Source organism: Trichoderma virens (assembly GCF_000170995.1).
Source record: "Trichoderma virens Gv29-8 chromosome Unknown TRIVIscaffold_1, whole genome shotgun sequence".
In the NCBI taxonomy this organism is placed as follows: Eukaryota; Fungi; Ascomycota; class Sordariomycetes; order Hypocreales; family Hypocreaceae; genus Trichoderma; species Trichoderma virens.
The window spans coordinates 506,967-523,775 of NW_014013748.1; the positions used below are offsets into that span (position 1 = coordinate 506,967).

General features: G+C 49.8%; 6 protein-coding genes across 6 annotated transcripts; 2 read left to right on the forward strand and 4 right to left on the reverse strand.

The window, feature by feature from the left end:
• Positions 1-1,827: 1,827 nt before the first annotated feature.
• On the forward strand, positions 1,828-3,347 carry TRIVIDRAFT_140059 (uncharacterized protein; the record flags this gene model as incomplete). Its single annotated transcript, XM_014105622.1, has 4 exons — positions 1,828-2,140; positions 2,247-2,542; positions 2,598-2,777; positions 2,838-3,347. 4 exons carry the CDS (start codon positions 1,828-1,830, stop codon positions 3,345-3,347), a joined length of 1,299 nt encoding a protein of 432 aa, XP_013961097.1.
• Positions 3,348-3,583: 236 nt separating this feature from the next.
• Positions 3,584-4,673, reverse strand: TRIVIDRAFT_33832 (uncharacterized protein; the record flags this gene model as incomplete). Its single annotated transcript, XM_014105623.1, has 2 exons — positions 3,584-4,491; positions 4,562-4,673. The coding sequence occupies 2 exons, from the start codon at positions 4,671-4,673 to the stop codon at positions 3,584-3,586; spliced, it is 1,020 nt and encodes a 339-aa protein (XP_013961098.1).
• Positions 4,674-5,420: 747 nt separating this feature from the next.
• On the reverse strand, positions 5,421-7,076 carry TRIVIDRAFT_62683 (uncharacterized protein; the record flags this gene model as incomplete). Its single annotated transcript, XM_014105624.1, has 4 exons — positions 5,421-5,758; positions 5,813-6,410; positions 6,466-6,748; positions 6,817-7,076. 4 exons carry the CDS (start codon positions 7,074-7,076, stop codon positions 5,421-5,423), a joined length of 1,479 nt encoding a protein of 492 aa, XP_013961099.1.
• A 3,589-nt stretch (positions 7,077-10,665) lies between these two features.
• Positions 10,666-11,843, forward strand: TRIVIDRAFT_187863 (uncharacterized protein; the record flags this gene model as incomplete). Its single annotated transcript, XM_014105625.1, has 2 exons — positions 10,666-11,734; positions 11,806-11,843. 2 exons carry the CDS (start codon positions 10,666-10,668, stop codon positions 11,841-11,843), a joined length of 1,107 nt encoding a protein of 368 aa, XP_013961100.1.
• Positions 11,844-12,390: 547 nt separating this feature from the next.
• Positions 12,391-13,436, reverse strand: TRIVIDRAFT_33778 (uncharacterized protein; the record flags this gene model as incomplete). Its single annotated transcript, XM_014105626.1, has 2 exons — positions 12,391-12,843; positions 12,906-13,436. The coding sequence occupies 2 exons, from the start codon at positions 13,434-13,436 to the stop codon at positions 12,391-12,393; spliced, it is 984 nt and encodes a 327-aa protein (XP_013961101.1).
• A 544-nt stretch (positions 13,437-13,980) lies between these two features.
• Positions 13,981-16,728, reverse strand: TRIVIDRAFT_34878 (uncharacterized protein; the record flags this gene model as incomplete). Its single annotated transcript, XM_014105627.1, has 2 exons — positions 13,981-15,660; positions 15,733-16,728. 2 exons carry the CDS (start codon positions 16,726-16,728, stop codon positions 13,981-13,983), a joined length of 2,676 nt encoding a protein of 891 aa, XP_013961102.1.
• Positions 16,729-16,809: the final 81 nt, after the last annotated feature.

Below are 16,809 nucleotides of genomic sequence, written 5' to 3' on the forward strand. Positions count from 1 at the left end.
ACAGCAAATAGCCTCGTTTTGCCTCGTCCCATTGCAAGCGCCGCCAAGCTGCTCGCCCACGTCTCATCACACCAGGTCCCAGCCAGTCAAGATGCCGCTTCGGTCTTCCTCCGCTCTCCCAGCGCCGCTACAGCACTTCTACACTCACCGGAATGTTTCATCCTGTGTCCAGCAACAGGCAGAAAAGACCACCTAGACATGAACGCTATTGTCACGTTTCAAGCCCGAGTGCAGCCTCACCGCTTGTCTGGCAACACAACTCGTACCGCTGTTCACTAAAGGTAGGGTAACAGATACATATCGTATACGAGCCTTGGTGTTCTGGTACGACGGCCTGCGAATGAGGAGACACGCACCCAACAACTTGCAGTCTACCAGCACTAGTCGCCAATCAGCCGGTGCTTGTAATCCGGGAACAGCTGGCCAACGCCTCTTTTGAGCTCCAAGGACTGCCTTGCCAAGAGAGACTATCCAAATTGAATGATTTGTGTCGTCTACTGCCTTGCTTCTCACCGAATTCCACAAATCTGGCCGTACGACTTTACAAACCAATGGACTACATCAAGTAGGGACGGAGTGGAATATGGATGAACTCGTGAACCATCGCCAGCGCTCCATCCGTCCCGTTCTAGGCCTTTCGCCGGTTAATATTGGGCCATGGGCTAAACTAGAGCGGTTACGCATCACTGCTCTCGACGCTACAATGAAGAGTCTTCCGTGTGGGCCATGGACTCTGGAGACATCCATGGACAAAGATGGCATATTGCTCAGTCCCGGTATGCTGAGAACAGCCAGTCCAATGGGATTATAGCAACTACTTGACCAGCATCAGGTATTTCCCTGCCCTTTGCGATGAGATATCATAAACGAAAGCAAGCATATATATAATAATGCCGGCGGATTTCCTCCACTTTAGTCTTGTTCTCTCAATTCGGCATGCCTGCCGCCTGGATTCCGAGGTGAAAACGAGTTGGTATGTTCGACTTGAAGAAACCAACCAACAAAAGTGCCAAAAAGTGGAGAGCAAGAAGAGCGTGCGCTTGTAATATGACTAGCCCGCCGTTTGTCAATCCAGGTCATTTGTTGTGCATTTGCGGAATCTGATATCCGAATGCCTTGGGCGGTAATTTAACGCGGAGGATCCTCTTGGTCAGCTCTACCCACCTCACGGCGGAAACACCTACGGAAAGACGTACAAACAGGCGAGGCCATCAAATGACCGCCTGGGCGAGATACACCACCATCGCCTTCGAGCAGATATCGCAACACGATGGTACCAGATTCTGTCACGTAGCACATCTGAAATGATCCTTTAAAAGCCCAGGAAAAGAGAAAATCACCCTCGGACTCTAAGAGATCGGTGTTAAGATCTGTGGGGCAGCGACCATTCCTCTTCCCGATGGCTGTTTGAACACAACCAACAACAAACCTATCCGACCAATAATTCGACTATCCATTGACAAGGAACTGTGGAGCATGCAATGTGATACAGACGTGAGGTTCCGCGGATTATCTGGAGGATGTGCTCAATGTAAGCAATATCGGGAATGGACATATTCCTCGCCTGGCGCACGATAAGGGCTAGTTGAACAAAGGGGGTGGAGGAAGCCGACTCGTCACGCCAACCCTTGTACCAACAGACATGTCGAAGGCTTTTCCACCTCTTAAAGCTTTTATACTCTCTAACGACAGTAAAAGACCTTGCCTTTCTCCTTCATCAACATCCCCCTTGTGGCTCTCGTTTTCACGAGACTTCCGATTCATCCTGCCTCACTGGTGTTCAACGCTAAGACTCGTAAATCTGGAATCAATTGACATTTATCAAACATGGGCTCACTAGCAAAGTCTGTTATCGAGTCGTCTGTTGACCGGCTAACAATGCTGTCAAAAGCAATTGAAGAGAAGACGCGCATCTTGACCGATACACTGCGAGCAAAGGGGCTTGGAGCCCCTTCTTACCAGGCAAACGGTCTTTCAGATTTCCCTCTGAATGAGGTGGGCGATGAAGCCATCAGGGCTAGACAGGAGATTGTGGCACTGACCAAAGAGCTTCACGATCTCGTTTTGGGTCCTCGCGAATGTTTAAAGACCGTGGCCTGGGATGTAAGTCGTAATTGTCAAATCTTTGACTTATGGAGAAGTCAAAAATGTCTGGATATGGCACTGAAAACTGATGATTTGTTTCTTCCAGGCCGTCAGCTACATTCCTTTGCATGCCATATGCGAGTTCAAAATTGCAGAGGCAGTACCATTGGCAGGGTCAATCTCGTATGGAGACCTCGCGGTTGAAATACACCGTTTATCTGGCACTACCATAATACCGTCAGATCTACGACGTCTTCTGCGCCTTTCTATTGCCAACAACATCTTTCAGGAGCCAAATATTGGCTCGGTTGCTCATAATCGGGCATCCTTGCTTCTGTTAGACGACGCGGCATTGGCCAACTGGGTTGCATTTTTCACCATGGATATGATGGCTCCTATAGCTAACACAGTTGCCGCCATGAAGAAGTGGCCTGGATCTCAAGAGACAAACGAGACAGTGAGCAGAACCGCAGAAAGCACAAAGAACACACGCTAATATACTTGGTTTACAGGGGGTCAACATTACGTTTGACCACAAGGATAGCTTTTTCGACCATCTGCAGGCGGACGAGGCTCGGGCAAAGCGATATGCTATAATGCTGCAGTCTCATGGTAGCCGAGAAGGGTACGACATATCGCATACCGTTTTAGGATATCCTTGGGCAAGGCTAGGCGCATCAACTGTTGTCGACGTAAGTATCTGCTAGTTTTTTTATTTCTCCAAAACGTCGCTTGCTCACTTTCGGAACCAGATGGGCGGCAGCGAAGGAGTTGTCTCGTTTGCGGTGGCAGACGAATTTCCCCAGCTGCGGTTCATTGTACAGGATTTGGCCGGCATGCGCACGCCCGAAGCCATGGACAAGATACCCAAGCATCTGACCAATCGAGTATCCCTCACGACGCATGACTTCTTTCAGCCCCAGACGGAAAGTGCAGATGCTTATTTGTTTCGGCACATCTTTCATGCATTTTCGGACAAGTACACCATCGAAATCCTTCGCGCCCTGGTTCCCGCTCTGCGGCCCGGTGCTCGCATCATCATCAATGACATTGTTTTGCCGGTTCCAGGCCTGCTCTCGCAGTTGGAAGAGAAGAGTATCCGGACTATGGATGTGTTGATGAAAGCAGTGTGCAATTCACGAGAACGGGAGGTGGATGACTGGAAGAGCCTGTTTGAGCAAGCAGATAAGAGGTTTCGATGGCAGGGCGCGTGGAAGTCGAGTGGCAAGCTGTGGTTTATTGAGAGTACATGGGAGCCTTAGGCTAACGTTGTTGACTTGAGGATGATTCTGCAGGTGGCATATCTACATGTAGTCAATAGGCGGAGACACTTTGTGTGTTATTGGGACCGTTTCTGCTGTAACAGGGGTTTCCACAGTTCTATGTCATATTCTGTATTGAAGTCCGCCTTTAGGACAAGATGCATCGTGCCTGGTGTATAACTAACAAGCAAGCCATTAAACAATAAAAAATTACTAATACAATATACCCGTGCTCATCACATCTTGTATGTAATTCCAGCCAGTGGAGCTCTTTTTGCTGTGTTCTTCTCAGAGTTGACCAACATGGCCACATGATGACTCAAAGCAACCAAGTCACCAGCTCTATCAAAGACAATAACTTCAATGTCGAACCGGCCATTGTAGATCTGCTTGGCCGACGTTCGCACGAAGAGCCACCGCTCGCCCTCTGCCGGCAACGCCTTCTTTACTTCAAGGTTCATCGCCAGCGTAGGATACCACAAGGCAGTCTTGCGCGTGAATTCGCCTCCTGCGGCGGGAGGATCGTCCTTGGACCGAGGACGGTGCAGTTCGGGGATGAAAGCCGCCGTGCAGTCGACGACGAAGCCGAGAGACGTTGCTTTGAAGGACTCGCCGTTGGAGGTGCACATCCACAGGTCAAACGACGAGTTGGTGCCGGACTTTGCAAAGGCGGCGCGGTTGTAAAAGAAGCGGAGCTGCTGGACGGCAGTGACTCTTCGCTGAATCACCAGATCCAGGGCTCCCCATTCCGGATCCTTGTGGGCGAGAAGCTTGTCAAAATCAGCCGGTTGGGGCAACTGAGGCTGCAGCGACCATCCAGTGGGAAGACTGATGCCATTTTCCGCGGCGATGCTCCTATTTGTCAGATACGCAGCGACGACCTTTTCCGACTTTGGCTTTCCGGGCTGTGCGTCTGTCGCGATCCATGGCCCCTGGGATAGGAGATGGCCTTGGTAGAGCGAGATGTGCAGCACGGAGATGGAGCGGCCCGGCTTGGCTTCCTCGACGACGAGAACAGCTGGGCCGGAGATGGTGCGATTAAGAAATTCCCAGTGAGCGGTGATTGTGTCTGGCTGGTTCTTGTGGGCGAGATACTCTCTTGCTACGCGCAAAAAGATGGTGGCAACGTAGCCGCCATTGGGGACTGTAATGGATGAGATTCGTTAGCTTTCATATGGTGGCAACATAGAAGACGCGCAAGAGTTTATACATACCGGCGCCTATGCAGAAGCTGGGTGAGAGATTGGCAGCAAATGTCTTGTCGTCAAGTCTCCGGATGGTGCTCTCTTCCTCCAGAGACGCGGGAATCTTTGCCTCGGCTGTCATTGCACCTGCTCCTTTTCTTATTGTCCTGAGTCTGTGCTCTTTATGTTGCAGCTGTCAATTATACCCGACGGCAGAGTCAATTCCGGCTACAGCAGTTTATGTCAATGGCTTTCCTCTAGTCTGGCGGTGAAACCGTTACAGATATTACACAAGCACAGAGACACAGATAAGAAGAAACTATTCGAGCTTTTGAATACCCTCAAAATCCCATGCATATCGCCGGTCCGTTCCCGAACCGAGGCAACCCCACCGCATTGGTGATGGCGCTGGTTTTGTTTACTAACCAGCTGAAACTAGAATATCCTGTTTAGAAGTAGATTGACTTCTGACTGGCTTTTTAGTGGCTTGGGGGTTTTATTTCTAGAAGGGGAAATGGACTGGTTGTGGGGATTTGCTGTCACGATCAACGGTTCGTTGATTTTGCGGGGAAAATATGGTGAAATTGGAGTAAGAAATGGCCGAGGTGATACCCGAGAATATCCTCCTCCATCGAGGCTGCTCAACTCAATTGGGCAATAAAAACCTATTTCTAATTGTTCTGGAAGATGGATGAGCCTATATGTAAGTTATACAGAATCTAATTCCATCATTCACAGTTTTTATTCTGTTTCCATTGTGAAAATGAGTTTCTAATCATTAATACCATCTAAAAATGTCTGCTTTTCACTTTCAAAGTGATATAATATGTTCTAGAATAAATTAGTATGATACATACACGCGTCAAATCCCTCGCTGGTTTGAACCTTTTTATGCTCTATTCTCTTTGCTTGGTGTCTCGTCTACTGGCGCAAACTTGGACATCTTTCTCAGAGCGAGGCCATACTTCATAAACAAAAAAGGCACGGGAATGGCAATGACTGCAATACCTCCCAGCAGAGACATCGCGGGACCAACCCCCAAGTTGTGGAACATGGGCGTAGCCGCCAACGGAAACGAGGCTGCCAAAGCGCTTCTTAGAAGTGTATTGGCTGATGTCGCACTTGCAGCATATAAGCGATACGTATCGACGAGGAAGTTGATGCATTGCTGGAAGATGATGTTGAAGCCAGCTCCAATGAAGACGGCCGCCAATACGGGCACAATCCCTAACACCCATTAGCATCATCAAACTGGAATCCAAAGTAGTATCACAAACTCACAAGGTATCTTCGGATCCGCCGTCCAGCCAAACCAGAATAAGCCAATGGCAAAGACAACGCCGCCCACAGCCATTGGGGCGCACCGTGCTTCTGGTACAGGCTTTCCTCCCGCGGCATCGACGAGCCTTGCGTATCGTGGCTGATTTGCCAGGTTGACAAGCATGGCGCAACCCACGCCGGTCAAAAGCGCCAAGAACGGCAACGAGCTATGTACCAGACTCCATCCCCGGTTTTGTGCAAAGACAATGGGGAACACCTCCAAGGTCATATACAGCAGGCCGTAGACGAAAGACGCGTATAATGCTATGCACGTCACCATTGGCTCGGTAAAGAGCATGCGGAGAGGGCGAGAGAGATGCTTGGTGACGATGATTTTGGGCGAAAGCTTGGTCATTTCGTGAGGATGGTAGTAGGCCTGGTTTCCCGTCTCTTTACGCAAGCGCTGTGCCTTTCTCTTCAACAACACAGGGGCATAAGTCTCTGGCAAGAAGATCAGGATGATGGTCGTAACCGTGAATGTCCAGATGGCCTGGATGTACTCGGTCCAACGCCAGCCGAGGTGAGGATTCACCACCAGGGCCGCACCGATAACAGGACCCTAGATGCTGTTTAGCTGTGCTCTATCAGTGACAAGTTACAGGGATGCATCATACCAGAGTAGGACCGCCGACGACTGCAAGGGCATAAAACACCACGGCCGTGCCGCGAACTTTCGGGGGCCAAATGTCGCCCATGATTGCTCCCACGTTGCTCACCGGCGAAGAGGCAAATAGTCCACTGAAATACCTCGTTATCAGAACCGACTGGATGTTTTGACTCGTGGCCGTGCCTATCGAGAATAACCCGACTGCAAGCATTGGGAAAATTAGAGACACACGCCGACCCCATAGCTCCGAGATGGGCGCCCAGCAAAGCGGCCCAAATGCGAATCCCAGACTATTCAGTATCACGGTTAGAAATCATCAAGTTCTCTTGAACGCATTGAGTCGATGATATTGACTAACATGTAAAGCGAGATGCAGAGGACTGAAACCTCGTGGCTGATGTGAAAGACCTCCTGAAGCGTCGGTTCTGTAGGAGCCATTATGCTTGATCCCACACTGGCTGCCATGGCAATCAGACCCAATTGCAGGGTGATGAAGGCCCTATACGGCGTGGACCAGTTGAATGGATTGGCGGGCTCATTTTCATCCCACTTGACCAGAATCGGGGTTGCTTCATCTTCTGCTGGTGAGGTGCTTTCTTCATGCAACAGGGTGGTCATGAGTGATTTGCTACTTGAATCAATCACGCGTCTTGGATGAGAAATATGATGCAGCCAGCTCAGATCTCAATGTACTGTGTAGCTTAGAAGATTAAAAGAGAGTTTAAGAAGCAGGGCAAGAGGTGTGACAAGGTGCATCTAAGAAGAGCTAGCTGTAGAGAATCGAGATTTTCATACACTAAGAAGGGGTGTGTCAGATGAAACATAACCGAGAAATGGTTCCAAGGCGAGTGAATGAAAGGATCTTTTCCCTGTGTTGTAATAGAGAGATTGATAAGTCTTCATATTTTTCATCCGCGTTCTGGCGGACCACCCACCCGCCGGAATGCGTATCCGACACAAGGGGCAAAGCCGTGACTGACTGCCATTATAGCGTCATACGTCTTGTAGAAAACGGCAGTTATTGTTCCGAGACATCCGCAATAGCCGCTGGCTATTAGCAACAACAATGATAGCCTCAAGAAAAATATACAACTTCAGTTTCTTCTCTTGTTGGCATTTGAACAACATTAGTAGCTGAGCATTATTATTAAACTTGGCGGAATTACTTCCCAATTTCTCATACATTTCGTGGCCTTTGCTTTATATCCTGATACTCGACAACCGGATTCACAGGCTATAACATAGTTCTTCAGCCACCATCAGTTGCCCGGGTATAAACATGACACCCCCCCCCCCCCCCCCCCCCCTTTTTTTTTAAGGGGGGGGGGAGAGGAAAAAAAAAAAAAAAAAGCAAACACATCTACTTTGAGTTGCTATGTCGAATTTGTCATGGCAGGATTGAACTGAGTTGACCTGACAATGTAAGTCTGGGGGGAGAGAAGTATGTTACAATTCAACTCCACGTGAGAGACTGGCTTGTCTATATTGAGGGATACAAAAAACTTTAGTATTTATTTTTGCTATTTTTGATGGAATTTTAGATGGACTATGAAGTATTGTAATTCTCATCAGAATCTCCTCTCCTCTCACGATATTGGTACATATAGATAGTTTACTCGTAGTATAGCCAGTGGCACAGGACTTTCTATGTTGATAGCCACTACAATTCTCTTAAAAGTCGAATAAGACGTGCAATATTGAAGAAATTTGAGCCCTTGGTTTCAAGAATGAATAATTCCCTTTTATCATCACTTCATGACCCTTCTTCTTCACCATTCGCAAAGTGAAGCTTTGCGGCTAATGCGGATATTGCGGAGAGTCATCACGCCCAGCCGGAACACCCAGCCGGAAAGGTGGGTAAACGCCCCCCGACGCCGTGACTATTCCCGATCATCAAATCAGATCGGTTGAAGAGATGGTGGTCTCTTTCGACTGACTGCATTGGAACACATCACGATTGAATGTGGGGCACAGGACGAGATACGGGAAGCATGGCAATTCACACATTTGGCGACCTTTGGGAAGGATTGGTGTCTTAATCGATATGTCCGCCTATATGCAATAGCATCTGTGCACGGCTCTTTCACAGCATTTTTAAGCCCCCCCGAAGTCTCATCTCGTTCTGTTTGTAGTGGTCCGCAGCTCTGCCTGAGCCCTGATACATGTAATTGGCTAACGTTGCTGCAGTTTTGCCTACGTCATGTCGTTTGTGCCTCAATACACCGCATTCGATTGCCTTCACAGCATTTTTAAGCCCTCCCGAGGAGTCCTTTAAAGGTTTGTGGCTAAGTAAATATCGCGATGTTCCAATACTTTATCTCCACAAAAACGATCTACGTAAGCTGGCCACACACCACTGTATATTCTAGCTTACCTGCGCACACACATGCAAATATAGCTTAGCATATTAGTAAATCTTAAAAGTAGAGAATTAGGGCTATCTACACATATACAACATGCCTGGAATGCTTAGATATAACGCCGTAGGCTAAGCGCCGTATGCAAAGCCCGCTGCAAGCGCCCCCGGAGGGTAATGACAAAATTCACGTTGGATACATGTAGTAGGTATCTATGATAGATAGCGATAACTTGAAGTTTGATCAAATAGGATGACCTTGATCGAACGGGATGACCTTGATCTAGCTAGGTAGGCGCGATCAATCTAGCTGGCCTCGATCGATCCGGAAGACCTTGATGAAACAAGCTGACCGCGATCTATCTAGGTGGCCTCGTTCTATCAAGGTAGCATCAAACGAACGGGGTGGCTTTGAATGATCTGGAAGACCCTGATCAAACAAACTGACCGCGATCAGTGCAGTCGCTTTGCTTGCCGTATGAACGTCTTGAGCGGGCATCAGACTTGTACTTCCTCTGTTAGTGCCATTAGTTTCAATCATTTGTGCTTCACAGCATGTTTAATCCCTCCCAAGGTGTCCTATTCTGCCTATATATTGCTCCTTATATTGCTGCCCGACCCTTATTATTAGCTAATGGCGCTGCCGCGCCTCTTTTTCAAATTTTATGTAAAAGCAACAGTCAGTTGAATATTTGTTAATAGCGGCCTCTCTGTCTTACATTCTGGCAGGTTACAGATCTTTATATCATGCTACACTAAATGCTTGTGATTTACTCCGCGGCTCTCTAAAAATTTCGCCAAGAGAAAGGAGAGACTGGTTGTCTTTCCATTATATAAATCCAAGTACAGTAGACGGGGAAATGGGCGTCACCAATTATATCTTCCTCACCTTGCCGTCCAGTACTATGGCATGGCCATAGTTCATAATGGATTTAATTACTACTATAAGCTATGAGATGGTATCTGAATTTGATTTATTTTCAGTCTGCGGTGCTTTCCTATTACATATGGAGAGCTTGAACGAATAAAGGGAGAGGTTCTAACCACGGCAAAGTGGATCATTTAGCTCTTCCAGATGCCACTTCCATCATCATCAACAATGTGAAATTCTTGAACCAGCCTAAAGTAATCTTATTAAAGAAGCTGAATTTTTTCTTTTCTTCCTTTTTTGCCATAACTAGGAAGTAGTACGAGAGGACACAAGGCATCTAACTTTACCTACTATATATAGCTACGCACAGTACCGTTTTTGTAAGAGCCAGTACTTTGGCCAACGAACGAGGAATTGGAGCCTCTCATTAACTCTCGGGCTCCCCTCTGACTGTCAGGCTTTGACAATTCTGTGTATGCCTGCTTGCACCAATACCGGTTGAAATAGCGTTCATTCTTTACAACGTCATGTGTTTCATCAGGCGATTGGATAGGCCGTAGCTTCAAGAATGAGATGGAATAGATCTACAAGTCGTCATGTCATAGTCTGCAAAATAAGGAGAGACAGCATGCAGAAAATGACCCTCGGAGATGATCTCGGAGAAGTCACAGCGTTATTAGTGTTCCAGTATAACAGTGTGCGTAATAGTGGCGCTGAGTGCAAATTCCTCCACTGTTTTTTCCTGACCCACGCTTGGCTGGCTGCCTCCCAAACCTTTTAGGGGCACGGCCATTCTTTAATAGCGCTGTAAACCCGAGTTCAGATCGGCTCAGATCGGTTCAGATCTCATCTCATCTACCCTACAAGCCGATAGACTACTCTGCACGCAATCGGGTATCAATCCGTGTTTGCGACTTAGCTTCACTATATTTCGCCCCCTCGGTTTCAATTTTCCAATTCTGCGGTATCCATTAGAAGCCATGGAGACGCCCCTTACCGCAAACGACATCGAGCTTGAGCGGCTACGCAGCTCCCTCGTCAGCACGTCGAGCATGTCCATGTGGACGAAACTGGTCCATCGAAAAACTCGACGAGCATACAACTATCACGCCACGCAAAACACGCACATCAACCGTCTCGTCCAGGTGGCAGAGGATCCAACGGCTTCGCGATTGCTAGACGACCGACCAGACTCATCGGCCTTTCACGTCAGGGCCGCCATTTACTTGTCGATATATGGCACCATTGTCGTTGCAGCGCTGCAGGTCTATGCAGCTGTGACAACTCTTTCGTTGTCGCTCTTCGTCACCATGGCAGAGAGCTGCTGTGAAGCCGCGAGCAACATCGGCCTGAACTACCTCCATAGAAAATCCAAAAAACTTAGCGGTTCGCCCCGATGGCCCGCAGGTGCAGCAAGGCTGGGCAACGCCGGCAACATCTGCTTCGCGTTTGCCCTGATGGCCGTCTCCTTGGTTCTCATCGTCGAGAGCATCCGTGACCTGGCCAAGAGCGAGCACGAGCTCGGAAAGTTCTCGGTGGCGGCCATCGTCGCTGCTGCGTGCGGATTCGGCATCAAACTCGGTTTGGCAATCTACTGCTTCATCTTCCGGAAACACAGCAGCCAGCTCGAGATGCTCTGGGAGGATAACCGCAACGACTGTTTTGAATACGGCTTCGCCATCTTCACATCCGCCGCCGGCGCAAAGTTGAATTGGTGGGTTGATCCAGTTGGTGCTATGCTCATCGCATGTGTCATCGTCGTCACCTGGATTGGTACTGTCCGTTCAGAGTTTCTGCAGCTCTGCGGAGTTGGCGCCTCGCCTAGCTTGGTACAGGAGATTGTCTTCCTCACTATTCGTCACTCTCCTTTAATCTTGCAAGTCGACACGGTTCATGCATATCACTGGGGCGAAGACTTTGTTGTTGAGGTGGATATTGTCATGGCACCTGAGCGGTCCCTTCGCGAGGTCCACGACATCTCGCAAGCATTACAAGACAAGCTCGAGACAGTCGAGGGCGTTGGCCGAGCTTTCGTTCACGTTGATTACGGTAAGATTCCATCATAACCCTTCTGCCATTTTCGTACAATCTATCTAACCAAGCCGCGCTGTGAAATCTAGAAACTGGGCATATGCCTGAGCACCGTAAAACTCGTTGACGGGCCCAGAAGTGGTCATTTCACCTTGCAGTAGATCACGGGCTCTAATTCTTATCTGGATATTTAAATTCCATGTATTTCCGCTTGTATAGTAGTCTTGGTATACATGTATTTTGTCCAAAAGAATGTCAGTAAGCTATAGAAGTTTCCTTACTATTGAGATTGTCACGGTCGTAGGCATTCAAAAATTATTGACGTTTCTACATTATTCAATAACCGGTAATCAAGCTATTGTCTGGCATATCAGATAGATTAACAACCCTTCTGGCACGTTTGACTTAACGAATAAACTTCTCCTCCCGCCCATTATGGCCCAGGCTATGCTCACTCAAACGTCACCCGAATCACCTGTATATGGTTGTTATTCGTAAAAGCAATCGTCAACGTCTTGCCCGTCTCATCCAAGAACGGGTACGCAACTCCCGCATACACAAACCCCCCATCGATCGGTTCTGCCGTAAAGACTTCTCGATCTTCGCTCCACGGCCCTTCCGGTTTCGCCGCCGTTCGCAATGCCACCTTTGGGCCATCTGGATAAGCAAAACAGTTAGTCCTGTCCCCTCATATCCTGGTGTAGCAACTTACTCAGATGAACATATATATAGCACTTGAACCATTCGCTATACACAACCTGCCCCTGCCCAACTCCCCACAGCACCGCCGTCTCCGGATTATGCTCACTCAGCATTTCGCTCTGCCATCCCTTGGCCCTTCCCCACCAGTATTCGTACTTGTCCAGGTCAAACGCCTCTGTCGCCTTGACCCGTGCTTGATATATGTATTCTGTCTCCGGCCACTCTGTCACCGTCTTGGGCGGATGGCCCCAGACGTAGATGTACTCGCTGTTCACGTCCCGATAGGTAGCAACGTCGCCATACTTGGCGGTCGTAGAGCAATCCCACCACCAGCCGTCATCTCCGAGTCTCTTGGTGACGGTGGGAGCGCCGTCTATGAGTTCGACGCGGGCAATTCCAGCATGGCGGTAGTTTTCATGGTCGTTCTAGCGGTTCGAGAGTGTCAGCGTACATCCAACTAATCTCATCCATCCACTCTTCAACTCACAATCAAATAATACACCGCCCCAACACCTTCTCCCTCGCCATCAACCTCAACAACACTCGTCCCCCCAAATCCCACCAAATTCGTCTCCCCCCACCGCTCCTCAAACGGCGTAAACTGCGTCGGATGCGCCACCGGCTCGTCACCGTTCAAATGCACATCCCGAACCACCAACGGATCCCCCGTCAGCGCCGCCACCGAGTTCCGCACCATGCCGTGGAACCCTTCCGGGTCCGGATCCCGCTCCGGATCCGTCACCCCCGGGCTGCACCACAGCGTGTCGCCGTACACGCCGAACCATTTGCCGCCGATGTGGCCCGCGAAGCCGAGGTCTCGACGGATGGCGGTGTTGCTGGACTTTTGCTCGCCGAGGTATTCGGTGGAGAAGCCCTGGATGGGGTTCTCGCCTGCTGGCTGGGTGTTGTCGATGCCTGACCAGGTTATGGTCTGAGCCTGGAGGCGTTTCTCGGATTGGGTGGCATTGTCGCTCTTCTTCCCAGTCAAGTTCTGAAGCAATTTCTTGAAGCCGCCCATGGTGATGAGACTTGTGAGTATAACTGCTGGGACAAGGGCGAAGCTGTAGGCCGCAAGATAGTAAACAAATGCAACAAGTGACTGCACTATCAAGTTTAGCAGATCGGAGCATCGATCGCCTACAGATGAAGCAAAGGTAGGTGGCTTTATAGGCAGCGTTATAAGAAGATTAAGCTCAGCTACAGCAATCCTTCCCCACACTGACGACGTCATCTGCCCTCCGATCTGATCCAGGAACCAAAATAATGCCTGGCATGTGATGTGAAGTGGAGGCTGGCGGCACGGCTTGAGGTCTCCGGTCGAATAGCGCTCCTTCGCGGAAGCTTCCGGACAGCTAGCGTCCCTGTGGCAGAAATAGGGGCTTTCACCTTAGCAATATTCAAAACATTCTATTTTTGGGGGTATCTATCAAAGACTGCTATGCTCCGCACATGTGATAATGATAATGGTAAGAATACGGGGGACCAAACCCGTCTCTTGAAACAACAGCTGAAAACATCGTCTCGGGTCATCCGGCAAAAGTGAACCGCTAGAAATAGTGTCCTTAGAGCCTAACAAACACCTTGCCGAAAATCTCCCTTGCCTTGACCAGGTTGATGAGACTCATCCGCTCATTGTCCAAGTGTGCCGAGTCACTGGCCCGCCCGCACGGCAGGTGTGCCGCCGGCGCTCCGAATTCCTTCTCGAGGAAGCGAATAGCTGGGATGGAGCCACCTTCACGAATGTATAGGGGCTTCTTTGGCTTGCATATGGTGGGTTCGGGTGACTCCTGGCGAGGTGCATTACCGTCTTCGCTTGGACTCGTCTTTTGAGTGACTCCTTGACGCGCCTCAAAGCGCTCAGGCCAAGCCTCCACGATGGCATCACACAGGGTGCGGAAAATGTAGTTTGTTGGATCACCCAGCCACGGCTCGGCTTTGTTATCGATGCGAATCTTCATCCGATTTTCTGACTCGAGGCCTGCAAACTCTCGTCGCAGGAAGCTTGTGAGTGCCGTTGCCACCACATCCACCTCTTGCCCAGGTACTAGTCTCATGCTGATGTGCGCATTAGCATGGCTGCTGACTAGACTGCCGTCTGGTCCCGACACGTTGTACCGATGAATCGTCAAATTTGGTTCCCGCCACCTCGCCAAGAGCGACCTCTTGATTGCTGCCTCGGAGACAGCTTCCGTGCTGCGGCGCAGTAGAATGGAGGCAATATCATCGTAGCGAGCCTCTTCCTCCTTTGTCACTGGCGGAATGCCGTCATAAAAGCCCGGAATCAAGACTCGATTGCCACGACCCTTTAGTCTTGACAGAACCGTTGTGAGGTCCGAAAGGGGTTCGTCATTGATATGCGAACCGTCAACTCCGGAGTGTGAATCAGGGCGCGATGAATCGACGCAGACTGTAGCGTGGAGGACGCCACGCAGCCCATAGGTCAGACATGGAACCTCGTCATCCAGCCAGTAACTATTGGCCAGCAGGATGTAGTCTACGGGGCCAATACGTTCCTTGTTCCTCTGGACTACTTGTTCGAATCCTCTGGACCCAAACTCCTCTTCTCCCTCAATCAAGAAGATGACGTCGTTTTCCAGCTTCTGCGCCTGCATCAAGTCCGTCACGGCGAAGAGTGCGGCGAGGATAGGGCCTTTGTTATCGCTGATGCCCCGTCCATAGAGAAATCCATTAGTTCCGTGGACGGTAAAGGGATCGGTCGCCCATTTGCACTTTTCGTTATCAGCCGACACCACATCGTAATGTCCATAAAAGAGAATTCGCTTCCGTTTGTCAGCGGCCTCCTTCTTTCCGGAAAACTTTGCTAATACGACGGGGTTGTGCGACTCTTCGGTGCTGAGCATTTCAACATATCCGCCCATACGCTTAAACAGTGCACCGAGATATGTGGCGCCTTTGCGACAGTCCTCTGCAAACTCGGGCCGGGATGAGATGGTCTTGTATGAAACAAATTCCGTCAGGGCGGAGAGAAGGACATCATCCTCAGCTTGACTCTTGGAGCCTAATTGGGCATCTGCTTCATCCTTGATGTTCCACACACAGATGTCGTTGTCGTTGGCTCCCGTGATGTAGTATCGCTCGTTCTTGTAAGTTGAACAAGCCGATGCCAATATCTTGCTTTTTTCTTTGCCATTGTGTGCTTTCCACTGACTGAGGCACTTGTACTTTTCGGTGACGTTTCTTGAGACATGCTGATAATTTCCATAATGCGCCGTGCTGAATTTCTATAGAGCATACTGTCAGTGATTACTTGAAGTGGGATGACAAAGAAATGGAGGACATGGAAAGGAACTCACATTGGCCCAGCCATCAGCAGACGTAGTCCAAAGGTATCCCCAGCCCATCTGGAGCGACATGATGTCGTGGTTCTGCGCCTTTATCACTCTCAGTCTCTGGGCAGTGTCCAAGTCCCAGAGCTCCACGATACCGTCAAGCTTTCCGGCATATAAAAACGAACCATCCCGTGCCAGAGACAGCACCGACTCGCCATCGTCAGTACCGAGCGACATGATCTCTCGGAGGCCACTGCGCTGGGGATCGCTCTCATCGCTTCTGCCGGGCTTACCAAGGCACCACAGTTTGATTGTACCATCTCCGCCACCCGAGATCAGCACCTCTTCCTCGGGACCAGCCTCAACTGTAGGGCCCTTTGCAATAAGCATGCAGTATACGTATCCGTAGTGGGCAAACTTGCGAACCGCACCACCGTCGATTTCTAGGACAGCTTTGGCTTGGGGAATCAATCCCCATTTGTCCTCGCTCCGTCTCGGGGTGCTTGTTCCGCCAATGGCTTTGGAGTCGAAAAATCGATGGCTTCTTCGATCGGGATGTCGCTGGGAGTCAGGAGTCGACTTTGTGGTCGGATCACTCAGGCTGACCCATTGGATCGTCATGTTCTGCGCACCAATGTATAGAGTGTCGTGCTGCGGGCTGTACGCCGTGGAGAAGATGTCACCAACATCGTGATTGCCATAGATTTCATAGAGGCGGCGGAGAGATCGAGGGCACCACACATTGATGATTGGATCGCAGGCACTCGAGAACAGATAGTTGCCGTCGGGAGAGAGAGAAAGCGACATGACACTCCGCTTATGCGCCTGGACTTGCTGGACCTGATGAAAGGTAGACAACGACCAGACGACGATCTCACCATCCTGCGTCCCAGCATAGATGGAGTCGTGTTCGGGACTGACGGCGAGAGCGAGCACGCTGCTGCTGTGCTTGAGGCTGTGGAGCAGCTCCGGCTGTGATTCCAAGCAGTCGGTGGCTTCGAGCGTCGGCAAAACTGCCATGGCGGCCGGATCGGCCATGAGTGAAGGCATCGTGGCTAGAGTTTAATGATTAGATATTCCTCGCGAGCAACTTTGCAGCTG